Below are 26,734 nucleotides of genomic sequence, written 5' to 3'. Positions count from 1 at the left end.
AACACTTATGATATCATATATTAGAATGGTACGTTTGTGAATGTAATGCGGTAATTAACTGACTACAGGTAACTTTTGCAGTTGTGGACTTGCACACAGGCTAAGCAATTATAAAGTCTGATCACTCATGGTAGACACTTTGGAAACAGCACAGGAAAGGCTCTGCTACAAAAGAGTTCTGGAATACTGGATTAATGTAAAAAATTTCACTCATCAGTTAAAAGTTACGTTTTAGTGAGGTTTAAAAAAAAAAAAAAAAAAAAAAGCTAATGATGTAATATGACTTTCTGACAAACCAGATTTTAAGAAGTATTTTGTTATAAAAACAGCTTTTAAGGGTTTGGTTAATTTAGTATTAATAATTTAGTATCCTACATTATTTTGGAATTGACTAATTCAACACTACATATATAATGTTTAATTTTTTTTTGTATTATTTTAAGAAGTACTGTATTTTTCAGTTGCTGGAGAAAAAAATTGAGAATAAATTTAAAATATGCACATAGTCAGATAAATCAGATAGACAATGATGATCTCATTCCTTATAAACCTTGTGCTGAAATTAAATGTGTGCTGCTTGGTCCAGCCTTTTTTTGGTAAAATCTTACAGCAGCATAACTAAGGCATGCTGAAGTCCAGAAAATTGTGCTGACAGACCAGAGATGCCATTATCTGAACAAGATCTTTTGGAGTAAACTCTATTTACACCTACTCTTTATTTTATGTTCCATAATCACTACATGTGGTCTGGCTCAGTAGTGTACATGTTAGTGTAATAGTTTAGAGGTATAGTGTATTCTGTGCATATTCATATGTTAAACAAGACATCCATCTGATTCCGACTGTTTGACTAATTTACTTTTAGTCGACTAAAACCAATTTACCTTTTCTCAACTAAAATTTATTTATTTTTGTTGACTAAAACTAACAATACTTAAGTGACTAAAATGTGACTTAAACTAAAATGCAAATTAGCCAGAAGACTAACTAAATCAAAATTTATTGTTGAAATTAACACTGGCTACAAACACTACCAGCTAGCATTCAGGCATGTGCCTGCAGCACAACACAACACAGAAGTATAAACGGCTTTCTACAGTGTAGACTTGACACAAGTATTAATTAGCCTTTAGTCAGCAACCTTAAGTAAAATTCACAACGATCAATATTGTAAGTTGTAGGATGAGAAAGGTTCAAACAGAAATAACAATTGCATTGTAGCCACAAAACTGACAGAGAGAAGGAAGTGGCTAAAAATAAAAATAAAAAAAATCAATTTGCTATGATGCTCAGATGGAAAAAAACGAGCTATGAGCTGTGAACTTGATGAATTTACTGTTTACAAGTAAAGTGCTTTATTATTTTTAACAGACATGCAATATAAGACTGTCTTTTTTTTAGACTAGGGGGCTCTGCCCCCTGCTCGCCAACCCCTGGGTTTGGTTAACCGGATATGCAATTGATTCATTCATTTTTTATTTCTTGATATTTGCCAGTAATAAAGCTGTAGTGAATGAGTTATTCTCCTCCTCCCCGGGCTGCATGATCTGCATGTCAAGCTGCGCAACTGTATTATCGTGGTATTTCCCTATACTTGCCCTTTACCTGTTTCCTCAAGGGTAAGTGTTCTCATCAAGTTTGTTATCAGGTTGGTCTACTGTTGCACTTTAAGATGAACACGCACATACATAGCTATACGCATATACACACAGACCCTAACCACAACAGTGCCCCATGAATGACACACACACGCTGATTAACCCTTAGCACTTTAAACCACACAAGTGCTTTAGGAATAACACAGCCTGTCACTCAGCACTTCAAGAGACTTACTTATTATCAGCACGAACAACATACAATGTTTTAAGGATATCTCAGACCTAAATATTACTTTTGGTCTACAAGAATAGATTTAAACATACAAAAACTCAGCACTCTTGACTATAGGCCATTTATCAGCCAATAATACCTTCTTTTCGTACTGTTCCAACTATTGAGTGGTGCTCCTCACTCTCAGCCAAATAAACCCCGCATCACAGAAATAATGGCAAAAGTCCGGCTGCACCTAGGTGCTCAAAGAAATCTAACTTATTACTTCAATCACTCTAGACATTAAGACAAAGCATAGAAAGTTAAAAGCAGCATGGTATTTATTAGAAGAAGAATAATAATACCACTGGAACAAAGAATAATAGAAAATAGGTACTGATAGGAAAGTCTGAATATATTTAGTCTTTAGAAAAAGCTTACTAAAAAAAGTACAGATGGCAAGGATGAATGTCCCAGGGAGGCGTTTGATTTAGCAATCGATGTTCATGATGCCTTTCTGACGACCAGTGCCGTCTTCGTCCGTTCCTCTTCTTCTGTACTTTCATCTTCTCCTTCTTCTGACATTGCTTTCAAAATGAGGCATATTTATTATGAAATGTCAAGCATTGGTTTCACAACAAATGTACCTGATTGGTTGGCTGTCAATATGATTGATGAATTTTGCTCAAACTCTTTAATCCATCTTTTCCCAGATAATAAAGTTCTTTGATTTTGCCTCAAGTCCGTCTTTCCCAGGCTGTAAACCAAATTGTTGTCCCAGATGTCCATATCAATAGCCTGAGGTGTTGACTCAGTCTTCCTTTCCCAGGTTATAAAGTAATTGACCCACCAGCATGTCTTCCTTTCAATGCTGAAACAGCTGTTTTAAAAGTGAGGTGTAAGAAAACCTGCTTTGATTTGTCTTAAATGTAGTTCATCTGTTGTTTTATCTTGACCAAAATATAATGGAAAATATAAACCAAAATGTACAGATTTTATATACCATAACAGCGACGATCATTTAAAAGCCTGTACAGTGCTTGTTTCGTGCTGCATGATCTGCATGTCGCGGTGCACGACGATCATTTAAAAGCCTATACAGCAGCTGTCCTTTAAGCCAGCTGCTACTTGTGCCATGCTGCATGATCTGCATGTCGCGCTGCGTGTGAATCATTTAAAAGCCTGTACAGCAGCTGTCCTTTAGTCTCACTTCTTTGTCTCGCAGGACGTTAAAGTGTCTCCAAGAAATTGTTTGTGTAAGTAGGGTGGGACTTCAAAGTCTCTTCCGTGCAAGTAGTCTCGCGGGACTTCAAAGTGTCTTCTGAGAAGATCCGAGAAGACCTGCTGTGCATGCGTACTGTGCCAACATTTCTGAATTGTTTACAGCATTCTAACTTTGTCATCTACACTTTGTCCTTTATTTCTGGCCCGGGGCGTGGTTAAATGTCTTTCTCGCGGGACGTATAACGCTGCTTGCATTGTGAAGGGGGGGTGGGGTGGGGCTGAACAAACACTAAAGAGTTGCGGTCGGATCAGCTGCTGTCTTGCTGCTGCTGTTAGTAAGCTGCGTGTTCTGTTTGTCACGCTGTGCGTTGATCATTTAAAAGCGTGTACAGCAGCTGTCCTTTTGCCACTTCACATCTCTACTGTTCGCACGCTAAGGAGTTGCGGTTGGATCAGATGTTGTCTTGCTGCTGCTGCTGGCGAGCAGCGTTTTCTGCTTGTCGTGGGACGATCATTTAAAAGCCTGTACAGCAGCTGTCCTTTTGTCTCACTGCCTTGTCTAGCGTACTTCAAAGTGTCTTCCGTGCAGGTAGTCTTGCGTGACGTCAAAGTGCCTTCCGAGAAGATCACGTCTTGTCTCCCTTGTCTTCCTCCCTAGATTTTTTTTTATAATAGAGAGACATGCTCCTTCATTTAATGTATGATGAAACAGTCCTTAATGATGACACTGCAGTTGTGACCCACTGGACTGGCTACTTTGAGCAGCTGTTTAAAGCTGATCCTCCGGCTAGGATTTTGGATATCTCTGGGTCCATGGTTCTTAAGGCTGAACCACCCAATCTCACTGAGATTGCACTGGTTCTGAACCAGCTGAGGGCAGGGAAGGCTGCAGGGATCTGTGGTATCAGGGGTGAATTTCTCCAGGATGGTGGTAAGGCTGTCCTCCTGGCATTGCAAGCAATCTTTGCTTCCATATGGGAGACGGCCATCGCCCCAACTGACTGGAAAATGGGGCTTGTATTCCCTATCTGGAAAGGGAAGGGTGATCGCCTGAATTGAGGCAACTACAGGGGGATAACACTGCTCTCAGTGCCGGGTAAGGTCCTTGCTAGGGTCGTTCACAATATGATCCGTGATCATTTGCCCACCTACCGGTGACTGGAGCAGTCTGGTTTTATGCCTAAGTCTACCATCGACCACATCCTGGCACTGAAGGTTCTCATGGAGCACAAACATGAATATTGGCAGTTTCTTTGCAACCTTTGTCAATTTTCATAAAGCATTTGACTCAGTTCAACAAGCTGCAATGTGGGACATCCCGAGACTTCACAGGATCTCCCGAGGTTGCTGGATATTAAGGCTGGCCTGTACACTGGTACTGTGAGTGCTGCACAGAGTGGAGGCAGAACCTCTACGTTTTTTCCCAGTTGATTCCGGGGTTTGTCAGGGGGGTGTTCTTGCTCCTACTCTGTTCAATGCTTGAATGAACTGGGTGTTGGGCAAGGTTGTTGGGTCCAACGGCTTTGGGCCATCTGTTAAGGAAGAAAGATTCACTGATCTTGACCTTGCTAACGATGCTGTGATTTTTGCGGAGTCAATGGAGGCTATGATCGGAGCTCTTGAGATACTGAGCGAGGCCAAGATCCAGGCCTTTAATGACCTCTTAGGCACAGCCATCAGCAGTGTGTCTGTCTGCGGAGTGAGTGTTGACCTGGACCGTGTGTCTACCTGGGGGTTTGCCAACCAGGATCCCAAGCTGATTCGTTGTGTGGTGGGTGTGGCAACGCACTGTACCAGTGCATGCTCCCCAACCTTACCTGACCTTCATTTTTGGCTATTTGGTCCTCGGTATCTTCTAGGAGGAATGACAAATCAGGAATCACAGGTCAGTATTGTGCAACAAAATGAGGAACTGAACCTACTAAGCATGTACAATATGAATTCCCAAAATATAAAGAGGCTAGCTGTAATTCTTGTGGATGATCAGGCTACTAATTTGGATAGGGAGCAGGGCTCTTAAGGGTCAAGCTTTCACATTTTAATAAATAAGTATGGTAGCTTATCAACAGCTTCAGCAGGAAACAGATTTACAAACTTAGTAGAATTTCTAAAAGGAAATTAAAGGAATACTGAAAACAAAATGGAGTAAATTGGGCTTTAAAACAATGTGTAAAATTAGCTAAGACAAAGGTTTCAAAGAGCAGCAAAAAAAAAATAATACTGCATAATACTGAGAGAGAAATATAAAATATGCAGAAAACAGTCAAATCATGGCCTTGTTATGAAAAATGAGAAAAAACAAACAGGTTGAAAAGCAATTTGTAAATTCTGTATATGTTGTTCTTAAAGAAAAGCCATTTTACACTAACACGTTTTAAGTAACTCGTGTTTCCTTTTTAACTAATTAAACTTTTCTAACATTATATTTTACACAAATCCTTTACAACAAATCTGTTATATAAAAAAAAGATAGCTGCTTAGAGATTGAGTAGTACTTTCTGTGCATCCACTAAATCACTAAGGATCCGTAAAGCAGGAAGCTGTTAGCTTTACAATCTTCTGATGTAGTTTGCCTTAAACCCAAGAATGGAGAAAGTATTAGTTTGTTCAGCCATTTAAGTACATTCCCTTCAGTGCAGTTAAAATTACTAGCATTTCATAGCCAAAACCACACAGCTGTAAAAATATTCTACTCCTTCCTCTCAAAAAGAGAAAAAAACGAACAGATGGTTAAATATGTTTGGTTTTATATACTAAAAATGTTCAAATCCAAGATATATAACTATAATTGCATATTTATATAAGACAACTTGATAAACTGCTGCCTTCTTCATTAGTGTGTTCTTTCATTAGTTATCAGGACCACTGAAGTTATTCACACAATTTTAAAATGAGAAGAAGTAGTAGTTTTATTTGTATTATAGACTAATGTCTGAAGAAAGCACACGTGTTCTGCTACACTCACCAACTGCTACAGGTGTAAAATGAAGCGTATATTCACTGTACCTTGGTACAAAACCTGTTCCACTCAGGATCACACTAAGCACAGAATATTACTGGCACACACCTTCCTTCTTCTTGGGCATGCACTGAGCTGTCAGTTTTTACATACACCCCCAAACCTTCACACAAATTCTACATCCCAAATGCTATATACTGTATCTCACGATAACAGTTTTTGCTATAAGTCAACCAGACCAGCATTTATAGCATCAGTTAAGTGTCCAACTGAACTCTGGAATGGGCCAAGTGAGTTATCTTATTGACTGAAAATGGCACATTTAGTGATAGGTGGTATCTTTATAGCATCTCTAAAACAGTTTACCAAAAGATTCCAGTGACAGACCAAAAGATTCCAGTGACAGACCAAAAGATTCCAGTGACAGACAATTCTGTGGATAAAAAACAGCTTGTGGATCAGATGGATCAAAGGAGTATGGCAAGAACCATACAAGTAGAATGTTACGTCACAACTAGCAAACTCAAATCCAAATTCAAAATCAGTATGCAGAATGTCATCTCGAAACACTCCATTTAGTAGATTTTTATTGAACAGACTAACATGTGAGATGCCAATGATGTTAGCGGGGAAAAGAAAAAAAAAAAAGAAAAGCGTGTCTGGAGTGAGCACAGAAACATCACCACTGGATAGATGAAAAGTGGAAAAACATTGTTCGGACAAATAAATTGAGATTTCTTTTGCATCATGAAGTCGTGCTCTTTGGTGTCCACAGTACAGGCTAATGGTGGTAGTATGATGGTGTAGGAAAGGTTTCGGGGAAACACATTATGGTTCCTGAAACCCACTGAAGAACGCCTCAATGATAAGGCATCTGAACAATGTTGATGACCAAGTTCATCCCTGTTTATCCACACTAGGATAGATACTTCCAACATATGCCATATTACAAACTACATATCATCACTGAATGGTTCTGGGAATGGTACAGTAGTTTTTCATTGTCTCAGCATCTTAAGGAGGAGGAGGAAAAAAAGGCTGTTTGCAGAAAGACTGTGGAGTCATTCAGTCTGCAGAAACTGCACAATGCTATCATTTTCAATAGCATTAACAATCTTGTTGAATCCATGTCAAGACAAATTCAGGCTTTTCTGAAAGCCAAAGGAGACACAGTAACCACTAGATAGGTGTACCTAATAAAACTGGCAACTCAGTATATATAACAAAAGCTGCCCCAGAAAGACAAACAGTATTATTAAATACCCCAGTCATCTAGCATAGCCACTTTTCTCCTTTCTCTGTACTGGTAACAGTTTCAGAAACACCAGTAGTCATACCACTGGATTCAAAAATAGAGTTAATCCACAAAACATTACTACTCAGACCAAAAATGTTATGGGCGTTTCGAGATGTTGCTTTTGATGTATGGTATCATATTTTTATTATATATTGTATTCACTGTCTATTAAACTGCTACCACTAGTCAGTAACAATTTTATTTTACTATATACATGCCAATAAATTTGAAATTTAACCAGGTCTAGTTTAGAAGTCATGTAACACATAACATGACAAAATAAAAGTAATTCTGCATACAGCTCTTCTGTCTAGTGCAGAAGTATACTTATATAGTATAGTATGCAATACTTTTTAGCATACTACTTTAGTATACACTTCATTTAAGTTAATGTTTATGCAAATTATTTTACAGTGGTAAAAAATATGAAAAAAGATTTTTTTTCTGCAGTTAAAAAATATAGTGGATTGACCACCTTTGTATATACATAAAAATATACACACTTTCACTCAAATAACAAAAATACAAAAGTAAAACAGGAATCAAAATAAATGATAATAAGTGGTGTGTGATTAATATGTTTTATTCTGATGCTAACAAAAACTAAAATCAGCTGTGCCCCAGATGTGGACATTATTGTTTGTTTTACCATATGCCTAATATATGACACATGCCCCAATCATTATATAATGCATTATACATTCTGCTTTGAACACCCTGTTAAAGATATTAACACATTGTTGGAAAAAAAAATACATCTACTACTAGTCAATTTTTTTTCACCATTAAATGAAGCTGGATGATGGAATTTAACAAGTACTTCAGATGTATATAAAAATATTATAAATGTTAGGCGCTGAAATGAGTAGCAGGATATTTGAACATCCTTTTTAAACCAGTTCATATTAAAAACAATGTACAGTGGAACCTCTGGTTGTAAACCGATTTGGTTGTGAACCGAAGCAATTTCCCCCATAGGATTGTATGTAAATACAATTAATCCATTCCAGACCGTACGAACTGTATGTAAATATATTTTTTTAAAGATTTTTAAGCACAAATATAGTTAATTACACCATAGAATGCACAGTGTAATAGCAAACTAATGTAAAAACATTGAATAACACTGACACAAACGCCCAGGCTCCCTGCTCAGCTGCATGCGCAGGCTCTCTCTCTCTCTCTCAGCAGCACTCGAGCCCCCTCCCCACTCTCCACTCAGCTGCATGCGCAGGCTCTCTCTCTCTCTCTCAGCAGCACTCGAGCCCCCTCCCCACTCTCCACTCAGCTGCACACGCAGGCTCTCTCTCTCTCTCAGCAGCACTCGAGCCCCCTCCCCACTCAGCTGCACGCGCAGGCTCTCTCTCTCTCTCAGCAGCACGTGAGCCACCTCCAACCCGTCCAAACTTTATTTAAAAGCCAACCAATTTCACGTGAATAGCATTACAACCCGATCGCTGTAAACACACTTTTTAAATGAGTTTTAAGCACAGGGGAAAAAAAGAAACATTTGAACAAATCCGAACTTTATTTAAAAGCCAACCAAGTTCACGTGAATAGCATTACAACCCGAACACTGTAAACACACTTTTTAAATGCGTTTTAAAGCACAGGGAAAAAAAAGGAACATTTGAACAAATCCGAACTTTATTTAAAAGCCAATCAAGACAGTAACATTGCAGGAGTTCACGCTAACAGCATTACAACCCGATCTCTGTAAACACTTTTTTTAAATGAGTTTTAAGCACAGGGAAAAAATGAACATTTGAAAAAAGAGAAAAGTAACATTGCAACACTTCTCATAATTAAGTCTCAATAATTCTCACCACTCTTCACTTGCTTAGAAGCCACGGTTAACTGCAAAAGCACACAAAATACTGTAGAGCACAAAGAGTTCACAAGTAAAGCAAGCACGTCTGACTGAGAACAAAGAACAGGGAGAGGCTGAACACGTGCTTAAATACAGTAATCGGCACGTATGAACCGGAAGGGAAATAAAATAGAGCACAAACACTTCACAGCGAAAGCATGCACGCACGGAGAACAATGCAACACGTGCGGAAATCATCGGCGCGCACAAATCGAACCGAACAAGCAAAAACTGGCTTGTTCGTATACCGAGTGTGTGGTTGTGAACCGAGGCAAATGTTTGGCGAGATTTTTGGTCGTAAACCGAGTTGTACGTGTACCGAGAATTTCGTGAACCGAGGTTCCACTGTATTACTTAAAATCGTGAAAAAGATTTGTTTTTACTTTTAAAATGCAAAATTTTCCCTGTAAAATCCCTAACTAGAGTCATTTCACAAGGGCAACTCTGTATAAATTGCTATGTGCTTCCAAATGTGCTGTAATATTTTAAGCTAGAGCTTTGATTGTTTTGTTACTAATTTTTTGAACACTGCACAATACACTCCTTATAATTAAAGGGAATGAAGGCAAATGCAATACGATTCTAATGTGAAGTACTGTATGTATTTTCAGTTTTCAGTTTTCAACTACATAATATAAAAATGGAAGCCTGGCAGATGATCTTACTATGCTCAACGGTATAAACCATAATTATCCACAAACAGTATACAAAATTTAGTGGCTTAAAGCTTATTGATATTCCAATATTGCCAATGATTTGATTGGCTGCCGTTACAATCAATGTATTCTTAAAAGCACATTATGCATTTTCTACTTCATTTAAACAACAGGCATTTTGAGTTTGAAACAGGCACTGTAATACAGTAATCCCTCCTCCATCGCGGGGGTTGCGTTCCAGAGCCACCCGCGAAATAAGAAAATCCGCGAAGTAGAAACCATATGTTTATATGGTTATTTTTATATTGTCATGCTTGGGTCACAGATTTGCGCAGAAACACAGGAGGTTGTAGAGAGACAGGAACGTTATTCAAACACTGCAAACAAACATTTGTCTCTTTTTCAAAAGTTTAAACTGTGCTCCATGACAAGACAGAGATGACAGTTCTGTCTCACAATTAAAAGAATGCAAACATATCTTCCTCTTCAAAGGAAACAGAGAGTAAAGCAAACAAATCAATAGGGCTGTTTGGTTTTTAAGTATGCGAAGCACCACCGGTACAAAGCTGTTGAAGGCGGCAGCTCACACCTCCTCCGTCAGGAGCAGGGAGAGAGAGAGAGAGAGAGAGAGAGTCAAAAATCAATACGTGCCCTTTGAGCTTTTAAGTATGCGAAGCACCGTGCAGCATACTTAAAAGCTGCACACAGAAGGTAGCAACGTGAAGATAATCTTTCAGCATTTTTAGACGAGCGTCCGTATCGTCTAGGTGTGCGAACAGCCCCCCTGCTCACACCCCCTACGTCAAGGATCACAGATAGTCAGCGCAAGAGAGAGAGAAAGAAAAGTAAGTTGGGTAGCTTCTCAGCCATCTGCCAATAGCGTCCCTTGTATGAAATCAACTGGGCAAACCAACTGAGGAAGCATGTACCAGAAATTAAAAGACCCATTGTCCGCAGAAATCCGCGAACCAGCAAAAAATCTGCGATATATATTTAAATATGCTTACATATAAAATCCGCGATGGAGTGAAGCCGCGAAAGGCGAAGCGCGATATAGCGAGGGATCACTGTATAATCACTGTATATTATCTTTATAACCGCTAATTTAACATTTACACACCAGCATAATTTAACCTGTTTAAATATTAAATTAAAACACGTGAAAACATCAACACTTGAAGATTTTTCTTTTAACTCACATTTTTTCTAGGAAAATTGGATATCTAAACAGACCAGCAACATTGGTACAATATGTATCAGTAATCAGTCATCTTTGCTATCCACTTATCAATACAGTATAATTAATGGTCTAATAAAATCCATTTAGGCCAGGCACTAGTCCTGAACATACCAATTAGGTCACTCTTTGCCTGTACGCCAAAACTGTATTTTTGTTGTATTAATTCTGTGCATTTTATTTTTATTTTACATTTTATTGTACTAGCACAGTATATTATACCACGCCAAACTTTAATGTTTATGTTTATGGGCGGCTCCATTCAATAACTGTAAAAAAGTAGAGTTCAATTTCTACTAAATAGTATGAAGACATATGATTGAATCTTTCAAGAAGTAATACTACAGGTATAACAAATAAAGGAAATAGTATTTAATTTTCTTAGAAAAAACTGCAAAGCTATTCAAAATGACAAGTTTTTTTTTTCATTTATAAAAAAAAAAAAAAAAAAAATCACATAAATTTTGCTGTATTTTTCCAGCCAAGTCACTTAAACCAAAATGTGCTCAATGTACTAGCCACATTTTTAAATGTTAATATATAAATGACAACAGCTTGCATGTATACAAATACAGCTGAAATTGAATCATAATATTTATAAATGTACATAAACATTTGCACAAAATATATATATATATATATATATATATATATATATATTATATATATATATATATATATATATAATTATAGTATTTAAGGGAGATACAATTAAAAAAAAAAATCACTTTCCCTTACCATTTTCTGTAATGCTGGCAGAAAGACCTGGCTCAATGGGTGGTTCGAGGGTGTCAAGCAGACGGTTCACTTTGTTCCTAAGTTCTATGAGCTCCCGGCGAAGGTACTTCACCTGATTTGACTCCAAAGGCCTTGGCTGTCCATTAACTGTAAAAAGAGAGCATTACTCTCATTAACTGCAAAAAGAGAGCATTACTCTTTAAAAGCCACTTACAGACTACATAACAAATGATTTCCAGAAAACACTAAGAACAATCTTAATTTATAAATACTAGTGTTGCTGTAACTCTGTTACCAATGCATTACAGCCTAATACAGGCATGAAATACAAATATTGTTTGAAGAAATAGTTAATCAAAATTAAATTTAATAATCTTGTTATCATGAAAAAGTTATTAAATGGTAGAAAAATTTCCTCCTTTAAACCAGTTACATGTTTGCAAATAATTTGTACACTATTTACATTTTTATAATTGTAATCAATGGTGTTTCATTAATACAATCTAGACAGACACCCCCCCCCCCCAAAAAAAAATCATCTCTTCAAAGCCATGATGATCACAAATGTAAATGTAACTTTTAAATTCCAATACCAGTGATGTGTACAGTGATATTTACCTTTGTTTTACCATCTTCAAAAGTTAAATGTAAAGCTATTTGAAACTTGCATTATCCAGCTGATATTCAAATTAAAGCGACTCTTATCATATAAGGCATAGTACTGAAGTAGCATCTTAGTGCTTGCATTTTTCAATAAACCAATCAACAAGATCTGATTACAAGGAGAAAAAAACCTTTCGCTTCAATTAAAGAAAAAATTAAAAAGGATAACAGCACGTACCCTTTCTGTCACAAAATGAGGTGTTTGGGGGAGAATATGGGCAAACTGCTATTAAGAGAATGTAGAATTTACTAATACTTGTATTAGAAGACCAGTATTTCACCAGTTATTATATATTTGGAGGGAATGTCAAAGTTGACAAATGCAGTGGATGATCTTGTTACCCAAGGATGTCAGATTAAGCGACCAGAAATCACAGGGTATGTCAAATTAGATGAACGCATTATAACTTTTCACCACAGTTCCACATATTCCAAGCATCTCACGCTTGCCCATTTTCCTGACACTAAATAACATGCTGGGAGTGTCAGTGCCTATGTAAAGGGTTTACAGATATGGTGAGTTCAGATGCAATCTCTCCCCTTTTTCCCCCTATTCTGTCACACTGCATAAACACATGACAGACAGATGAGACACTGTTGTATTTGTCAGGTTCAAATTTCACACATTCCTTATTCCTCCTAGCTGCATTCATTATATGCATTGTACTTCTGAGTAAACGCTCATTGGCTGTCAAATTAAAACTTTTTGATTCTGTCGGGGTTAGTCACAAACTAGCTGAATAGCTGGATATGCCACACTATATAAACTTGCAATCACTGGAGAATGCCATGTCTGCCTCCAACTTGCTAATATCCGAATGAAGTTTGCAAATGAAATGATCATTGGAAAAGTCAGGTAAATGTGACATGGTCTTAAGACACAATCAAATAAATAATACTAAAGTGCATTTGGTACAGAGTATATACTACATACAGTAACTTTCTTAAATACTAGAGCACACAAGTTAAACCTTGATGTTTTCACATATACTCCAGTCAATCAATGCAATCTCCTTAGAATACCAATTATCTGAAACACCGTCAGGAAATGCCTTTTGAAATATGTTGTCTTTGCACTTGCAAAAGCATTTAGAGATGGGAAAAAACAGCTGTAAACTCAGCCAATAACATGGAATCTGGGGGGCTGGTAACTGATCAGTAGTCTCCTGTCCAGGAAGTTGAGAGGTTACATTTAGAAGTCTATTCCTTTAGAGCAAAAGGTTTACAAGTGCAGAAATGACAGTGGGCACCAGCAGACTGTCCACTGTCCAAGTCAGATAGCCACAAACCCAGAGGTGATTTAGTATCTTGGCCAGGACTGACCCTTTGAGGGGGAATAAAACCTCAGCCATGAGCATATAGATTTTATATTCCAGAAATGACAGAACTCAGATGATAAAAAGAACAGAGGCCAGGAGAAACAGAGACAGAGAGAGTGTACAGAAAGGAAGAAAGTGAATGAAGGGAATGAGTGTGTATTGTACAGTAAGGTATGTGGATGTTAAGTCACCCCACCTGACAGACACACATCACCAAGGCTATGTATTCAAACCAGTAAGAAGGTACACTTTCTCTCCTGTTTTGCTACCAGATCACCCACAAAACTGTTAAAAACAATCACTAATTACACATTCATTCAATTAACAAATATATTATCAATACACTTACATAAATAAAATGTCCCCGATGAGGTTTTACCGTACTTTACTTTTTATTTCTTCATAAAGTGTAGGACTTTCAGTGTGTATGAAATAATTTATTGAAGGAAGACAATATATGATATTTAGTTGTTGCACAAGCTGCTGAAATCCAGGTTTTTCAACAATATATACAGGTACTTGATCCCTGCATATGTATACCACAACTGCCCTATTTAATCTCTTGGCCTCTATGTTGTGCAAATACAGCTGGTAGGGAAGGCTGTGATTGTGAAGACCTTTTCTTCTCTTCATTCTGATAAATGAAACCATTTATTTGTGTTATATCTGCAACATGTTTAACACTAGAATCCCTGAAGCCTATGAAAAAACTTGTAGGCCACCTAAAAATTTCTTTGCACCTCTCCATTAGCATCTTTTGTTTGCAAATGTGTTAATCAGCACAAGCAGCAAGCAGCCTGCTATCTCATCCACCCACCGCCTCAAGCTCAAATTGGGCAAAAAGTTCTCCCAAAACAAGTCTGTTTATCTGGGTGTGAGGTGCCTGGAGTTGTATAGGGTAAATAATATATTGTTATTTGGAACACATGCATTTCATGTGTGTTCCGTGTCTACATGTAAATGATCTATGTAAATATAGGACGACAAAGTAATTTATGGTGGCCTGGGATTACGAGTTTTTTCTTTATCGTAGACTTCAGGGATTCTAGTGTTAAGAAAAGTAATGTTACCTATGTCATAAAAAAAGTATTGTCAGTCAAAACATAATGAATATTAAATAACATATAGCCATTGTAATCGCGTTCAAAACTATTAAATAATTTTTTCCAAAAAACTCAGGTTTCTGAAAAGCACACAAAGCAATGGTTCCACACATGAATCAACATAAAACATCTGTTACTGCATGCTGTGTCTGCTGTCGATGCCTGTTCACCGTCTTTGTCATCGAGTGGTGGCGGTGATCACATTGCAATGCAATTATTTTTTTTATAAAGTAAAGTAGAAAGGAACAGAGCACATATTCATCACTTTTACATGCTTTTTATATATTGTGTTAAAACTCAAAGATTTATAACAATTGCATGACTCTAAATTTTTGCAATGCCAATCTACACAATCTCAAAAGATTGCATGGAACTAAATGCCATAGGCAGGTAAAAATAATTGCAAGTTGTTGTTTAATCTGGGAAATGCTTAACAATCTACATGTAAAAAACGCACGCCACATCTTCGCTTCAAACTTAGACACATACATATATTCCCTTAATTAAAAATATAACAACTACCTCTCGAAACTCTTTGTACTGTGTTGCGTGCCAGTCCTTTAAATATTTGGTTGAATTGGTAGCGTTTCCCATCTTGGTGTGTACCATGCAGTAGCACAACATACATACAGGTTTGTGTGAATACTTGGGTTTACCATTTTCATTTGGCACAAACCAAAGTATTTCCAAATGTTGCTGGGGCTGCACTCAGTCATTTAAATGTCAGGGAGAAAGCTCTGACACCACTGAGGTAGCCATCTTTGTAAAAACATGTGAAACTAGGATGACACAATGCGCAAGACGTCAGAGTGTACCCAAAGTGGTGTATGTTAAAAAAAAAAAAAAAAAAAAAGGAAAATGAATACTGAAACATTTTATACAAGATGGAAACAATACCATTAATACTTTTGCTGTTTTTGACTACACTAGAACAAATAATGGGGTGATGCTCCTTTTTTTAATCCACTGCTTGCAAGTTCACTCCATTCTTTCCACTTCAGCTTACTCTATAGCTTTGAGCGCCCTAACGTGGAAATACCCCACTGAACAATATCAACCATAAGGGCAGCAAGTTTTTTAACTAACTGAAACCTTGATTTTTTTTACTTAACTGTTCATGCATAGCTGCAGATTAACATGACTAATTCTGTTGTTCACCTTGCTCCTGGAGTGTTCCCATTAACAGAGGTCACTCACTGCTTGGTCTCATTCTCCTACTGAAACAATATCATACATGTCTGTTAAATGTATTACTTTTTTTTATTGTTAAATAGAAACAATCACACAACCAAAATCAAACTTCAGTTTCACCCTTACCAAACTACTACGATAAATCAACAGTTAAGATTATTCTGGGAAAAAGTATTGGAATCTTGAATACTAGGAAACTTACAATGTCAAAACAAGTAAAATATTAAGATATCTAATGTCAGTAATCTAATAAAAGCAAAGTAAAATTAAATCTGGGAATTTTTTTTGCAGATTTAAATTTAGGTTTGCAAGATTAGTTACCCATGTTTGTATAAAGTAACAGTTATTTTTATAAATTACTACATATTGGGTCTTGATACAAAACAAATCATTGAGAAAAAAAACTGTAATCAAGAGGCCCACTGACTGATCACTAAACCAGGCTATAAAAACAGACCAATATAATCCCCACTTAACCACAGTCTAAACACAAGATCTTGTTTCTAGTTTTCATAATTTCTTCCATCCTGCCACAGAGCCACAGTATAAAAGGAAAGTAATTCATCAAAAAACTTGGATACCATAAATGACATACAAAAACCTTTGGATGCAACACTCCCTTCTGAACTTAATTTTCAACTGTAAGAACTTGCAAAGAGATAACTGTATTACAAAATACTGTACTATGCATCATTTAATAACATATACAGTAGTATTTTCAAAGGCATTTTTTTGCATTAGGTACATATTTCAAAGTCTATCAGGCAGTGAGGAGCCAAAATCACAAGGATCATATTCACTGAATTTGCCTGGTGAAGGATAGGAAAGAAAAATAACAAAAATGTCTTAGAAATAAATACAACAACAAAACAAGAGCGTATTTATTGTAGCTTACAGGAGAGAGGGACAGCACCACCAACATGTAACATAGTTATCACCATCTCTTCCCAAAGTGTGAGATAATGAGAAAGTGCGCATAGCCACAAACTAGAGCCGAAGCTGCTTATCCACAAGATTCTTGGTCTCTTTTGATATTATTGAGTTTCCCCTTACTGCAGTGAGACTCCTAAGCTAACAACTTCCTTAAACCATGAGAAGAAAAAAAAAAAACTCCACTCATATGCCATATGGATATCAAATATTTATTATTTAAGCACTTAAGTTCCAATAAATACTATTTGGTGAAAAAATAAATGACACCTCTTTCAAGTATATAGTTTTACATTTCCAGACATACCTAACAATCATCTGGTACTCATTAAATGCTAAAATTAAATAAGACTAATCTTGGATGACAATCAACCAATATTAGATTTCACCTTACTAAAGTGAAAAATTATCCAAACTGAAGATGATGTGTGAAAATGTACATCTTCACTGTTTTTATAATGATTATGGATAAGAACCAGGTGCTGCCAAGTACACTTGATTAGTGGATGATCAGAGGGGTAGAAGTGCTACTTGAAAGTTTGCAGACCCTTTTTGTAGTTCTTTAATTACTATATTTCCAAATCCATTTTTACAATAATAATTAGTTGTCAATTTTGTAAAAGAAACTGCTTATAACTTGAAACTAATATACTGTATGTATATTATACAGTGGTGTGAAAAACTATTTACCCCCTTCCTGATTTCTTATTCTTTTGCATGTTTGTCACACAAAATGTTTCTGATCATCAAACACATTTAACCATTAGTCAAATATAACACAAGTAAACACAAAATGCAGTTTTTAAATGATGGTTTTTATTATTTATGGAGAAAAAAAATCCCAACCTACATTGCCCTGTGTGAAAAAGTAATTGCCCCCTTGTTAAAAAATAACCTAACTGTGGTGTATCACACCTGAGTTCAATTTCCGTAGCCACCCCCAGGCCTGATTACTGCCACACCTGTTTCAATCAAGAAATCACTTAAATAGGAGCTGCCTGACACAGAGAAGTAGACCAAAAGCACCTCAAAAGCTAGACACCATGCCAAGATCCAAAGAAATTCAGGAACAAATGAGAACAGCAGTAATTGAGATCTATCAGTCTGGTAAAGGTTATAAAGCCATTTCTAAAGCTTTGGGACTCCAGCGAACCACAGTGAGAGCCATTATCCACAAATGGCAAAAACATGGAACAGTGGTGAACCTTCCCAGGAGTGGCCGGCCGACCAAAATTACCCCAAGAGCGCAGAGACGACTCATCCGAGAGGTCACAAAAGACCCCAGGACAACGTCTAAAGAACTGCAGGCCTCACTTGCCTCAATTAAGGTCAGTGTTCACGACTCCACCATAAGAAAGAGACTGGGCAAAAACAGCCTGCATGGCAGATTTCCAAGACGCAAACCACTGTTAAGCAAAAAGAACATTAGGGCTCGTCTCAATTTTGCTAAGAAACATCTCAATGATTGCCAAGACTTTTGGGAAAATACCTTGTGGACTGAGGAGTCAAAAGTTGAACTTTTTGGAAGGCAAATGTCCCGTTACATCTGGCGTAAAAGGAACACAGCATTTCAGAAAAAGAACATCATACCAACAGTAAAATATGGTGGTGGTAGTGTGATGGTCTGGGGTTGTTTTGCTGCTTCAGGACCTGGAAGGCTTGCTGTGATAGATGGAACCATGAATTCTACTGTCTACCAAAAAATCCTGAAGGAGAATGTCCGGCCATCTGTTCGTCAACTCAAGCTGAAGCGATCTTGGGTGCTGCAACAGGACAATGACCCAAAACACACCAGCAAATCCACCTCTGAATGGCTGAAGAAAAACAAAATGAAGACTTTGGAGTGGCCTAGTCAAAGTCCTGACCTGAATCCAATTGAGATGCTATGGCATGACCTTAAAAAGGCGGTTCATGCTAGAAAACCCTCAAAGAAAGCTGAATTACAACAATTTTGCAAAGATGAGTGGGCCAAAATTCCTCCAGAGCGCTGTAAAAGACTCATTGCAAGTTATCGCAAACACTTGATTGCAGTTATTGCTGCTAAGGGTGGCCCAACCAGTTATTAGGTTCAGGGAGCAATTACTTTTTCACACAGGGCCATGTAGGTTTGGATTTTTTTTTCTCCCTAAATAATAAAAACCACCATTTACAAACTGCATTTTGTGTTTACTTGTGTTATATTTGACTAATGGTTAAATGTGTTTGATGATCAGAAACATTTTGTGTGACAAACATGCAAAAGAATAAGAAATCAGGAAGGGGGCAAATAGTTTTTCACACCACTGTGTGTGTGTGTGTGTGTGTGTATATATATATATATATATATATATATATATATATATACAGTGGGTACGGAAAGTATTCAGACCCCCTTCAATTTTTCACTCTTTGTCATATTGCAGCCATTTGCTAAAATTGTTTAAATTAATTTTTTCCCTCATTAATGTACACACAGCACCCCATATTGACAGACAAAAAAAAATAATTTTTGAACTTGTTGCAGATTTATTAAAAAAGAAAAACTGAAATATCACATGGTCCTAAGTATTCAGACCCTTTGCTCAGTATTTAGTAGAAGCACCCTTTTGAGCTAATACAGCCATGAGTCTTCTTGGGAAAGATGCAACAAGTTTTTCACACCTGGATTTGGGGATCCTCTGCCATTCCTCCTTGCAGATCCTCTCCAGTTCTGTCAGGTTGGATGATAAACGTTAGTGGACAGCCATTTTTAGGTCTCTCCAGAGATGCTCAATTGGGTTTAAATCAGGGCTCTGGCTGGGCCATTCAAGAACAGTCACAGAGTTGTTGTGAAGCCACTCCTTCGTTATTTTAGCTGTGTGCTTAGGGTCATTGTCTTGTTGGAAGGTAAACCTTCGGCCCAGTCTGATGCTGCCACTGCCATGCTTCACTGTGGGGACTGTATTGGACAAGTGATGAGCAGTGCCTGGTTGTCTCCACACATACCTCAGTGCAAGACACATGACAGCCTGCATTGAGTTTGCTAAAAGACACCTGAAGGACTCTGAGATGGTGAGAAATAAGATTCTCTGGTCTGATTAGACCAAGATAGAACTTTTTGGCCTTAATTCTAAGCGGTATGTGTGGAAACAATGAGGCACTGCTCATCACTTGTCCAATACAGTCCCCACAGTGAAGCATGGCGGTGGCAGTATCATGCTGTGGGGGTGTTTTTCAGCTGTAGGGACAGGACGACTTGTTGCAATTGAGGGAAAGATGAATGCGGCCAAGTACAGGGATATCCTGGACAAAAACCTTCTCCAGAGTGCTAAGGACCTCAGACTGGGCCGACGGTTTACCTTCCAACAAGACAATGACTCTAAGCACACAGCTAAAATAACGAAGGAGTGGCTTCACAACAACTCTGTGACTGTTCTTGAATGGCCCAGCCAGAGCCCTGACTTAAACCCAATTGAGCATCTCTGGAGAGACCTAAAAATGGCTGTCCACCAACGTTTACCATCCAACCTGACAGAACTGGAGAGGATCTGCAAGGAGGAATGGCAGAGGATCCCCAAATCCAGGTGTGAAAAACTTGTTGCATCTTTCCCAAGACGACTCATGGCTGTATTAGCTCAAAAGGGTGCTTCTACTAAATACTGAGCAAAGGGTCTGAATACTTAGGACCATGTGATATTTCAGTTTTTCTTTTTTAATAAATCTGCAACAAGTTCAAAAATTATTATTTTTTGTCTGTCAATATGGGGTGCTGTGTGTACATTAATGAGGGAAAAAATTAATTTAAATGATTTTAGCAAATGGCTGCAATATGACAAAGAGTGAAAAATTGAAGGGGGTCTGAATACTTTCCGTACCCACTGTATGTATATATATATATATATATATATATATATATAAATAAAGAGAGAGAGTCTTTAAATTTAATGTTCAGCATAAATTCTATTTTACTTACTTTCTTGGACTTTTTTAAACAAACTTTCAGGTGATGATCCCTGTCTCTCTCACTGTATCTTACATAAACCCTACTAACAAATCAATTAAAACAAGAGAAACAAGCAAGTTAATTATTGCAGTGTGTTAAGATTCAAACTGCATTTTCTTCTGTACAGTATTTAAAAAAGAAAAAGCACAAGCAGAAACAGAAATAGAAGGAAATAAATGATAAAAGAAAATTTTTTATAGAAATCAATAAAAATGAATGCTAAATACAGTGGTGTTTAGCACAGAAAGATGAAACAGTACTTAAAATTGGGTTTTGGCAAAAATAACGAGGTGATAAGATATTAAAATGAACAATTTTAATGAACAACTGGCAAAAGTCACATTAACATGCAAACTTCTAAACAATCTATTACCAACCAAAAGAATGAGTCTTATTACTGCATTCACACATGAAACTCCCATTTTAGGTAAGGAACAGATCATTTATCTTTTTTTTTTTTGGGTCTTGGTGTAATTCATATTTTCCCTGAGCCTTTATTGGTAAAGGTTTTTTTTTTCCCCCCCCCGATATACAGCAGACCCCCGCAAAATCGCGGTTCAGGGTTTGCAGACTCAGTCGTTTGCAGAAATTTCCTTAGAACCTAACTATTAATTGTTAGCGGAAAGCGCAAATATCCTCCGCAATTTTTTATGGATTTTTTCGTGGCAATACTGTACTGTAGAGAGAACAGGAAGCAACCACTGAGGGAAACGCGGTTTGGGATGGTGAAACTAGCCAATCCGAGAGCGTTATTCACTTCTCCTTTCCTTGCTACTCATTGACTGCTGCCCTGTGAAGCGTCTCCAGCTGAGTGAGTTTACCACCGCTGAGGGAAACGCAGTTTAGGATGGTGAAAGTAGCCAATCCGAGAGCGTTATTCACTTCTCCTTTCCTTGCTGCTCATTGACTGCTGCCCTGTGACACATCTCCAGGTGAGTGGGTTTACCAACGCTGAGGGTAACGCAGTTTGGGATGGGGAAAGTAGCCAATCCGAGAGCGTTATTCATTTCTCCTTGCTGCTGATTGACTGCTGCCCTGTGACACGTCTCCAGCTGAGTGTCCTCATGCTTTTCATTTTGTTATTCTTAAACGCCCTGCACCTTCTAAGGCTTCTGGCACTGAGCCTAAGCGCCAGAAGAAGTTTAAAACACTCCAGGAGAAGACTGAACTACTGGATTTGCTCCGGAAATTAAAAAGTTATGCTGCAGAAGCGCGCCACTATGGCATTAATGAAAGCACCGTACGCTACATAAAGAAGAACAAAGCAGCGATCTGGAGTACCATATCTGTACGTTTCTGTGATAGTGTCAAAAAGGTAACGACCATAAGGAATAAAAATATCGTCAGGATGGAATCTGCCTTGGAATTGTGATCACCGACTGCAGGAAGAACAACATCCCCTTGGACGGTAACATCATCTGTGAGAAAGCACGGAAATTGTACCAGCAGTTCACTACAGGAGACAATGTAGCAACTTCCCATCACGATGTTCCTGAAACCTATAAAGAAAAGCCAGCATGAAACCCCACCAGAAGAAGACCCGTCCAAAGATACGACTCCTCCTGAAGCGCCTGAAGAAGAGGCGCCACCCGAGGAGTTTTAAATCCTCTGCATTGTACTGCACAGCTACTTCATCATCATCATCATCATCAATATCACTCATCATTGGTGAGTACCCGTACATTTTACTGTATTTTAATTAAATGAAATTATTATGTATTTACTCTAATTATAACAAAGAAAACGACAGCGCATACCAAAGAAAACATGCTTGCATGAATTACAGCATGTATAGCGGTAACATCAGTATTTTACATTCTAGCACTGTGGGAGACATAGCAGTACAGTACAGTATACAGGTTTACCTTTACATTCTGTTTTTAGGTAATGTATTAAGGTAATTTTTTAGGTAATCTATACATATTAATAAAAGGCAAAGCCCTCACTGACTGACTGACTCATCACTAATTCTCGAACTTCCCGTGTAGGTGGAAGGCTGAAATATGGCAGGCTCATTCCTTACAGCTTACTTACAAAAGTTAGGCAGGTTTCATTTCGAAATTCTACGCGTAATGGTCATAACTGGAACATATTTTTTGTCCATATACTCTAATGGAGGAGGCGGAGTCACGTATCGCGTCATCACGCCTCCTACGTAATCACGTGAACTAAAAACAAGGAAGAGATTTACAGCACGAGTCAAACGCGGGAACGAAGGTAAATGACGTTAATTTTTGACTGTCTTTTAATACTGTGTAAGCATACATATTAACACATGTGCAATTAAACGTGTGCATTTATGGGGTGATTTCTCAGGCTTAAAAGCTCGCCTTTTACTAAAAAGGTAAATGCAAAACTATTTTCAATCATTCTATGATCTGCTTCTCACAACTGAAGGCACCGTGGCTGATGGTAAATGACGCTAATTTTTGAGTGTCTTTTAATACTGTGTAAGCATACATATTAACACGTGCAATTAAACGTGTGCATTTACGGGGTGATTTCTCAGGCTTAAAAGCTCGCCTTTTACTAAAAAGGTAAATGCAAAACTATTTTCAATCATTCTATGATCTGCTTCTCACAACTGAAGGCACCGTGGCTGATGTTACGTCACTTGCTGTCCAACCATAACCGTTACCTGGTAGGTAACCGGACACTCACTTCACTCCCTTACGGGAATCGAACCTCTGAGGTTTTCTTTTGTTCTTAATTAAAATCTAAAAGCAATACTTCACCGCTGCTAAGCCCCTCTAGTGCTGACGTCCGAGGTTCGATTACCGTACGCAAGTGCAGTGAGTGTGTAATTACATTCACGGCATTCGTAGTCTGATTCACAATCTGATTGTATGGGTGGTTAGCTACCAGGTAACGCTTATACTTGGCCACCAAGTCAGGTCGAAGTGATCACTCGAGTAAAGGCAGCTTCACAAAAAAACAGATCCTTAAACTGTTATTAGTATATTTTCCCTCAATTTAAAAAGGTTTTATTTTCTTCTTAATAAAAATTTAAAAGCGGAACTTCGCCGGTGCGAAGCGCGTGGATTTGACCGACTGACACATACAGACATATTCATGAGTGCAGGTACTTCGGAAAGAAAGCACCGTGTAAACCTAAAGTTTAAATTAAGTTCATAGACCTACAAAAGGTTGCCATTCATTTGAGGCAAGATTGCTTTTCTTCTGTACAACTATACGTTGCATTCTCAAGAGTGTGCTTGCACGGCTTCAGATATATATATATGTATGTATGTCTATATATAAATATGTAAGCTTATAAGTACTGCCTTACTTCTCTTTAAGAAAGGAAGATGTAATGATACTTGATTTAAATGATTCCATGTCTTCCTGGGTTTGCTTAGCTTATTGTCAATATCTTTACACGTTTTTTTAAGACTTATTTACTGAAACGGGCTTTCACGAAAAAAGTTAGGGCTTTGCTACAGGATACACCCTCCACAAGTTAAGCAAGTAAAAATAAAATATATATTTCTGTTTTATTTAAACCTTTTAAGTTCATATGCATAGCCGCATTTGGCTGTTTTAGTTTTTTTTTTCTTTCTTCAGTAATATTTAATCTCCTTAAAGAAAAAGAACATATGCATTTTACTTTTTGTGTATCTCTTTAGTAATATTTTAGTGTAAAAGGATAACCAGTATTTAAACCTTTTATGTTACTTTATAAATTTATTTTACACAATGTTGAAAAATTAATAAGAAAGCTACATATTTTGGCAGCTGCTGCTTTAATTTTCAATGAAATGAAAAAAGCTCTCCAAGAGAAAACGTAAATGAAGAAGAAACTTTTTTCTAAAAAGGAGAAACCCTCATTTATAAAGGTTTGCTGCAGATGACTTAACTGAAAATAAATTAATAGTTCCTATGTGTATAATACATATTTATCTATTTTACTTATGCCTTTATTCCAGCAACTTGCAACATCTGAGGTACAATTTGTTACATTACTTTTGTTTTTTGCAGCACAGGCAGGTGAAGTGACTTCCTCAGGGTCACACAGTGGTGTCAGTACCAGGATTTGAACTGAGAAGCTCCGGGTTTGCTGAAATATTACTGAAGAAAGAAAAAAAACGAAAACGGGCAAATAGGGCTATGCATACAGATGTCCATCCATCCATTATCCAACCCGCTATATCCTAAATACAGGAGCCAATCCCTGCCAACACAGGGCACAAGGCAGGAAACAAACCCCGGGCAATGTGCCAGCCCACCGCAGGGCGCACACACCCACACACCAGGGACAATTTAGAATCGCCAATGCACCTAACCTGCATGTCTTTGGACTGTGGGAGGAAACCGGAGTACCCGGAGGAAACCCAGACAGACACGGGGAGAACATTCAAACTCCACGCAGGTAAGCGAACCCGGGTCTCCTAACTGGCACCTTTCACTGCGCCACCATGCCGCCCGCATACAAACTTAAAAGGTTTAAATAAAACAGAAATATATACCTTTATTTTTACTTCCTTAACTTGTGGAGGGTGTATTCTGTAGCAAAGCCCTAAGTTTTTTCATGAAAGCCCCTTTCAGTCAATAAGCCTTAAAAACAGGTGTAAACCTAAACTTGCAGCACCACTATTCAATTACACTTGTCTAACGCCTCTCCTAAGGAGACATACTGTGGGATCTAGGCATCAGTCAAAGCACCAATCACAGGCCCGACTAGAAAGCAGGAAGCTGTGATTTGTCGTCTCCCTCCCATGTAACAATCACAGCCCGTGTTATTACGCACTATGTATGTATATATGTATATATGAAGAGGATGGATGGATGAATGGATGTATATGTGTGTGTTTATGTATATGTGTATATGTATGTGTATATATATATATGTTGATATGTGTATACAGTAATCCCTCCTCCATCGCGGGGGTTGCGTTCCAGAGCCACCCGCGAAATAAGAAAATCCGCGAAGTAGAAACCATATGTTTATATGGTTATTTTTATTTTGTCATGCTTGGGTCACAGATTTGCGCAGAAACACAGGAGGTTGTAGAGACAGGAACGTTATTCAAACACTGCAAACAAATATTTGTCTCTTTTTCAAAAGTTTAAACTGTGCTCCATGACAAGACAGAGATGACAGTTCAGTCTCACAATTAAAAGAATGCAAACATATCTTCCTCTTCAAAGGAGCAAACAATTCAATAGGGCTGTTTGGCTTTTAAGTATGCGAAGCACCGCGGCACAAAGCTGTTGAAGGCGGCAGCTCACACCCCCTCCGTCAGGAGCAGAGAGAGAGAGAGAGAGAGAGAGAGAGTTAGAGAGAGACAGATAAAAAAAATCAATACGTGCCCTTTGAGCTTTTAAGTATGCGAAGCACCGTGCAGCATACTTAAAAGCTGCACACAGAAGGTAGCAACGTGAAGATAATCTTTCAGCATTTTTAGACGAGCGTCCGTATCGTCTAGGTGTGCGAACAGCCCCCCTGCTCACACCCCCTACGTCAGGATCACAGATAGTCAGCGCAAGAGAGAGAGAAAGAAAAGTAAGTTGGGTAGCTTCTCAGCCATCTGCCAATAGCGTCCCTTGTATGAAATCAACTGGGCAAACCAACTGAGGAAGCATGTACCAGAAATTAAAAGACCCATTGTCCTCAGAAACCCGCAAAGCAGCGAAAAATCCGCGATATATATTTAAATATGCTTACATATAAAATCCGCGATGGAGTGAAGCTGCGAAAGGCGAAGCGCGATATAGCGAGGGATTACTGTATATATATATATATATATGTGTATATATATGTTGATATGTGTATATAT

General features: G+C 37.9%; 1 protein-coding gene across 1 annotated transcript in view; it reads right to left on the bottom strand.

Annotated features, from left to right (window-relative positions):
* The window catches only part of tfg (trafficking from ER to golgi regulator), a 146,278-nt gene that overhangs the window by 71,123 nt on the left and 48,421 nt on the right, over positions 1-26,734 (bottom strand). The window contains exon 4 of the mRNA XM_028799937.2: positions 11,791-11,937. Within this exon, the coding sequence (XP_028655770.1) occupies positions 11,791-11,937 (147 nt within the window). The remainder of the gene's footprint in view (positions 1-11,790; positions 11,938-26,734) is intronic.

Source organism: Erpetoichthys calabaricus, chromosome 4 (genome assembly GCF_900747795.2).
Source record: "Erpetoichthys calabaricus chromosome 4, fErpCal1.3, whole genome shotgun sequence".
Lineage (NCBI taxonomy): Eukaryota > Metazoa > Chordata > Cladistia > Polypteriformes > Polypteridae > Erpetoichthys > Erpetoichthys calabaricus.
The sequence above is the reverse complement of the archived record's forward strand: the minus strand, read 5'-3'. Positions and strand labels throughout refer to the sequence as shown.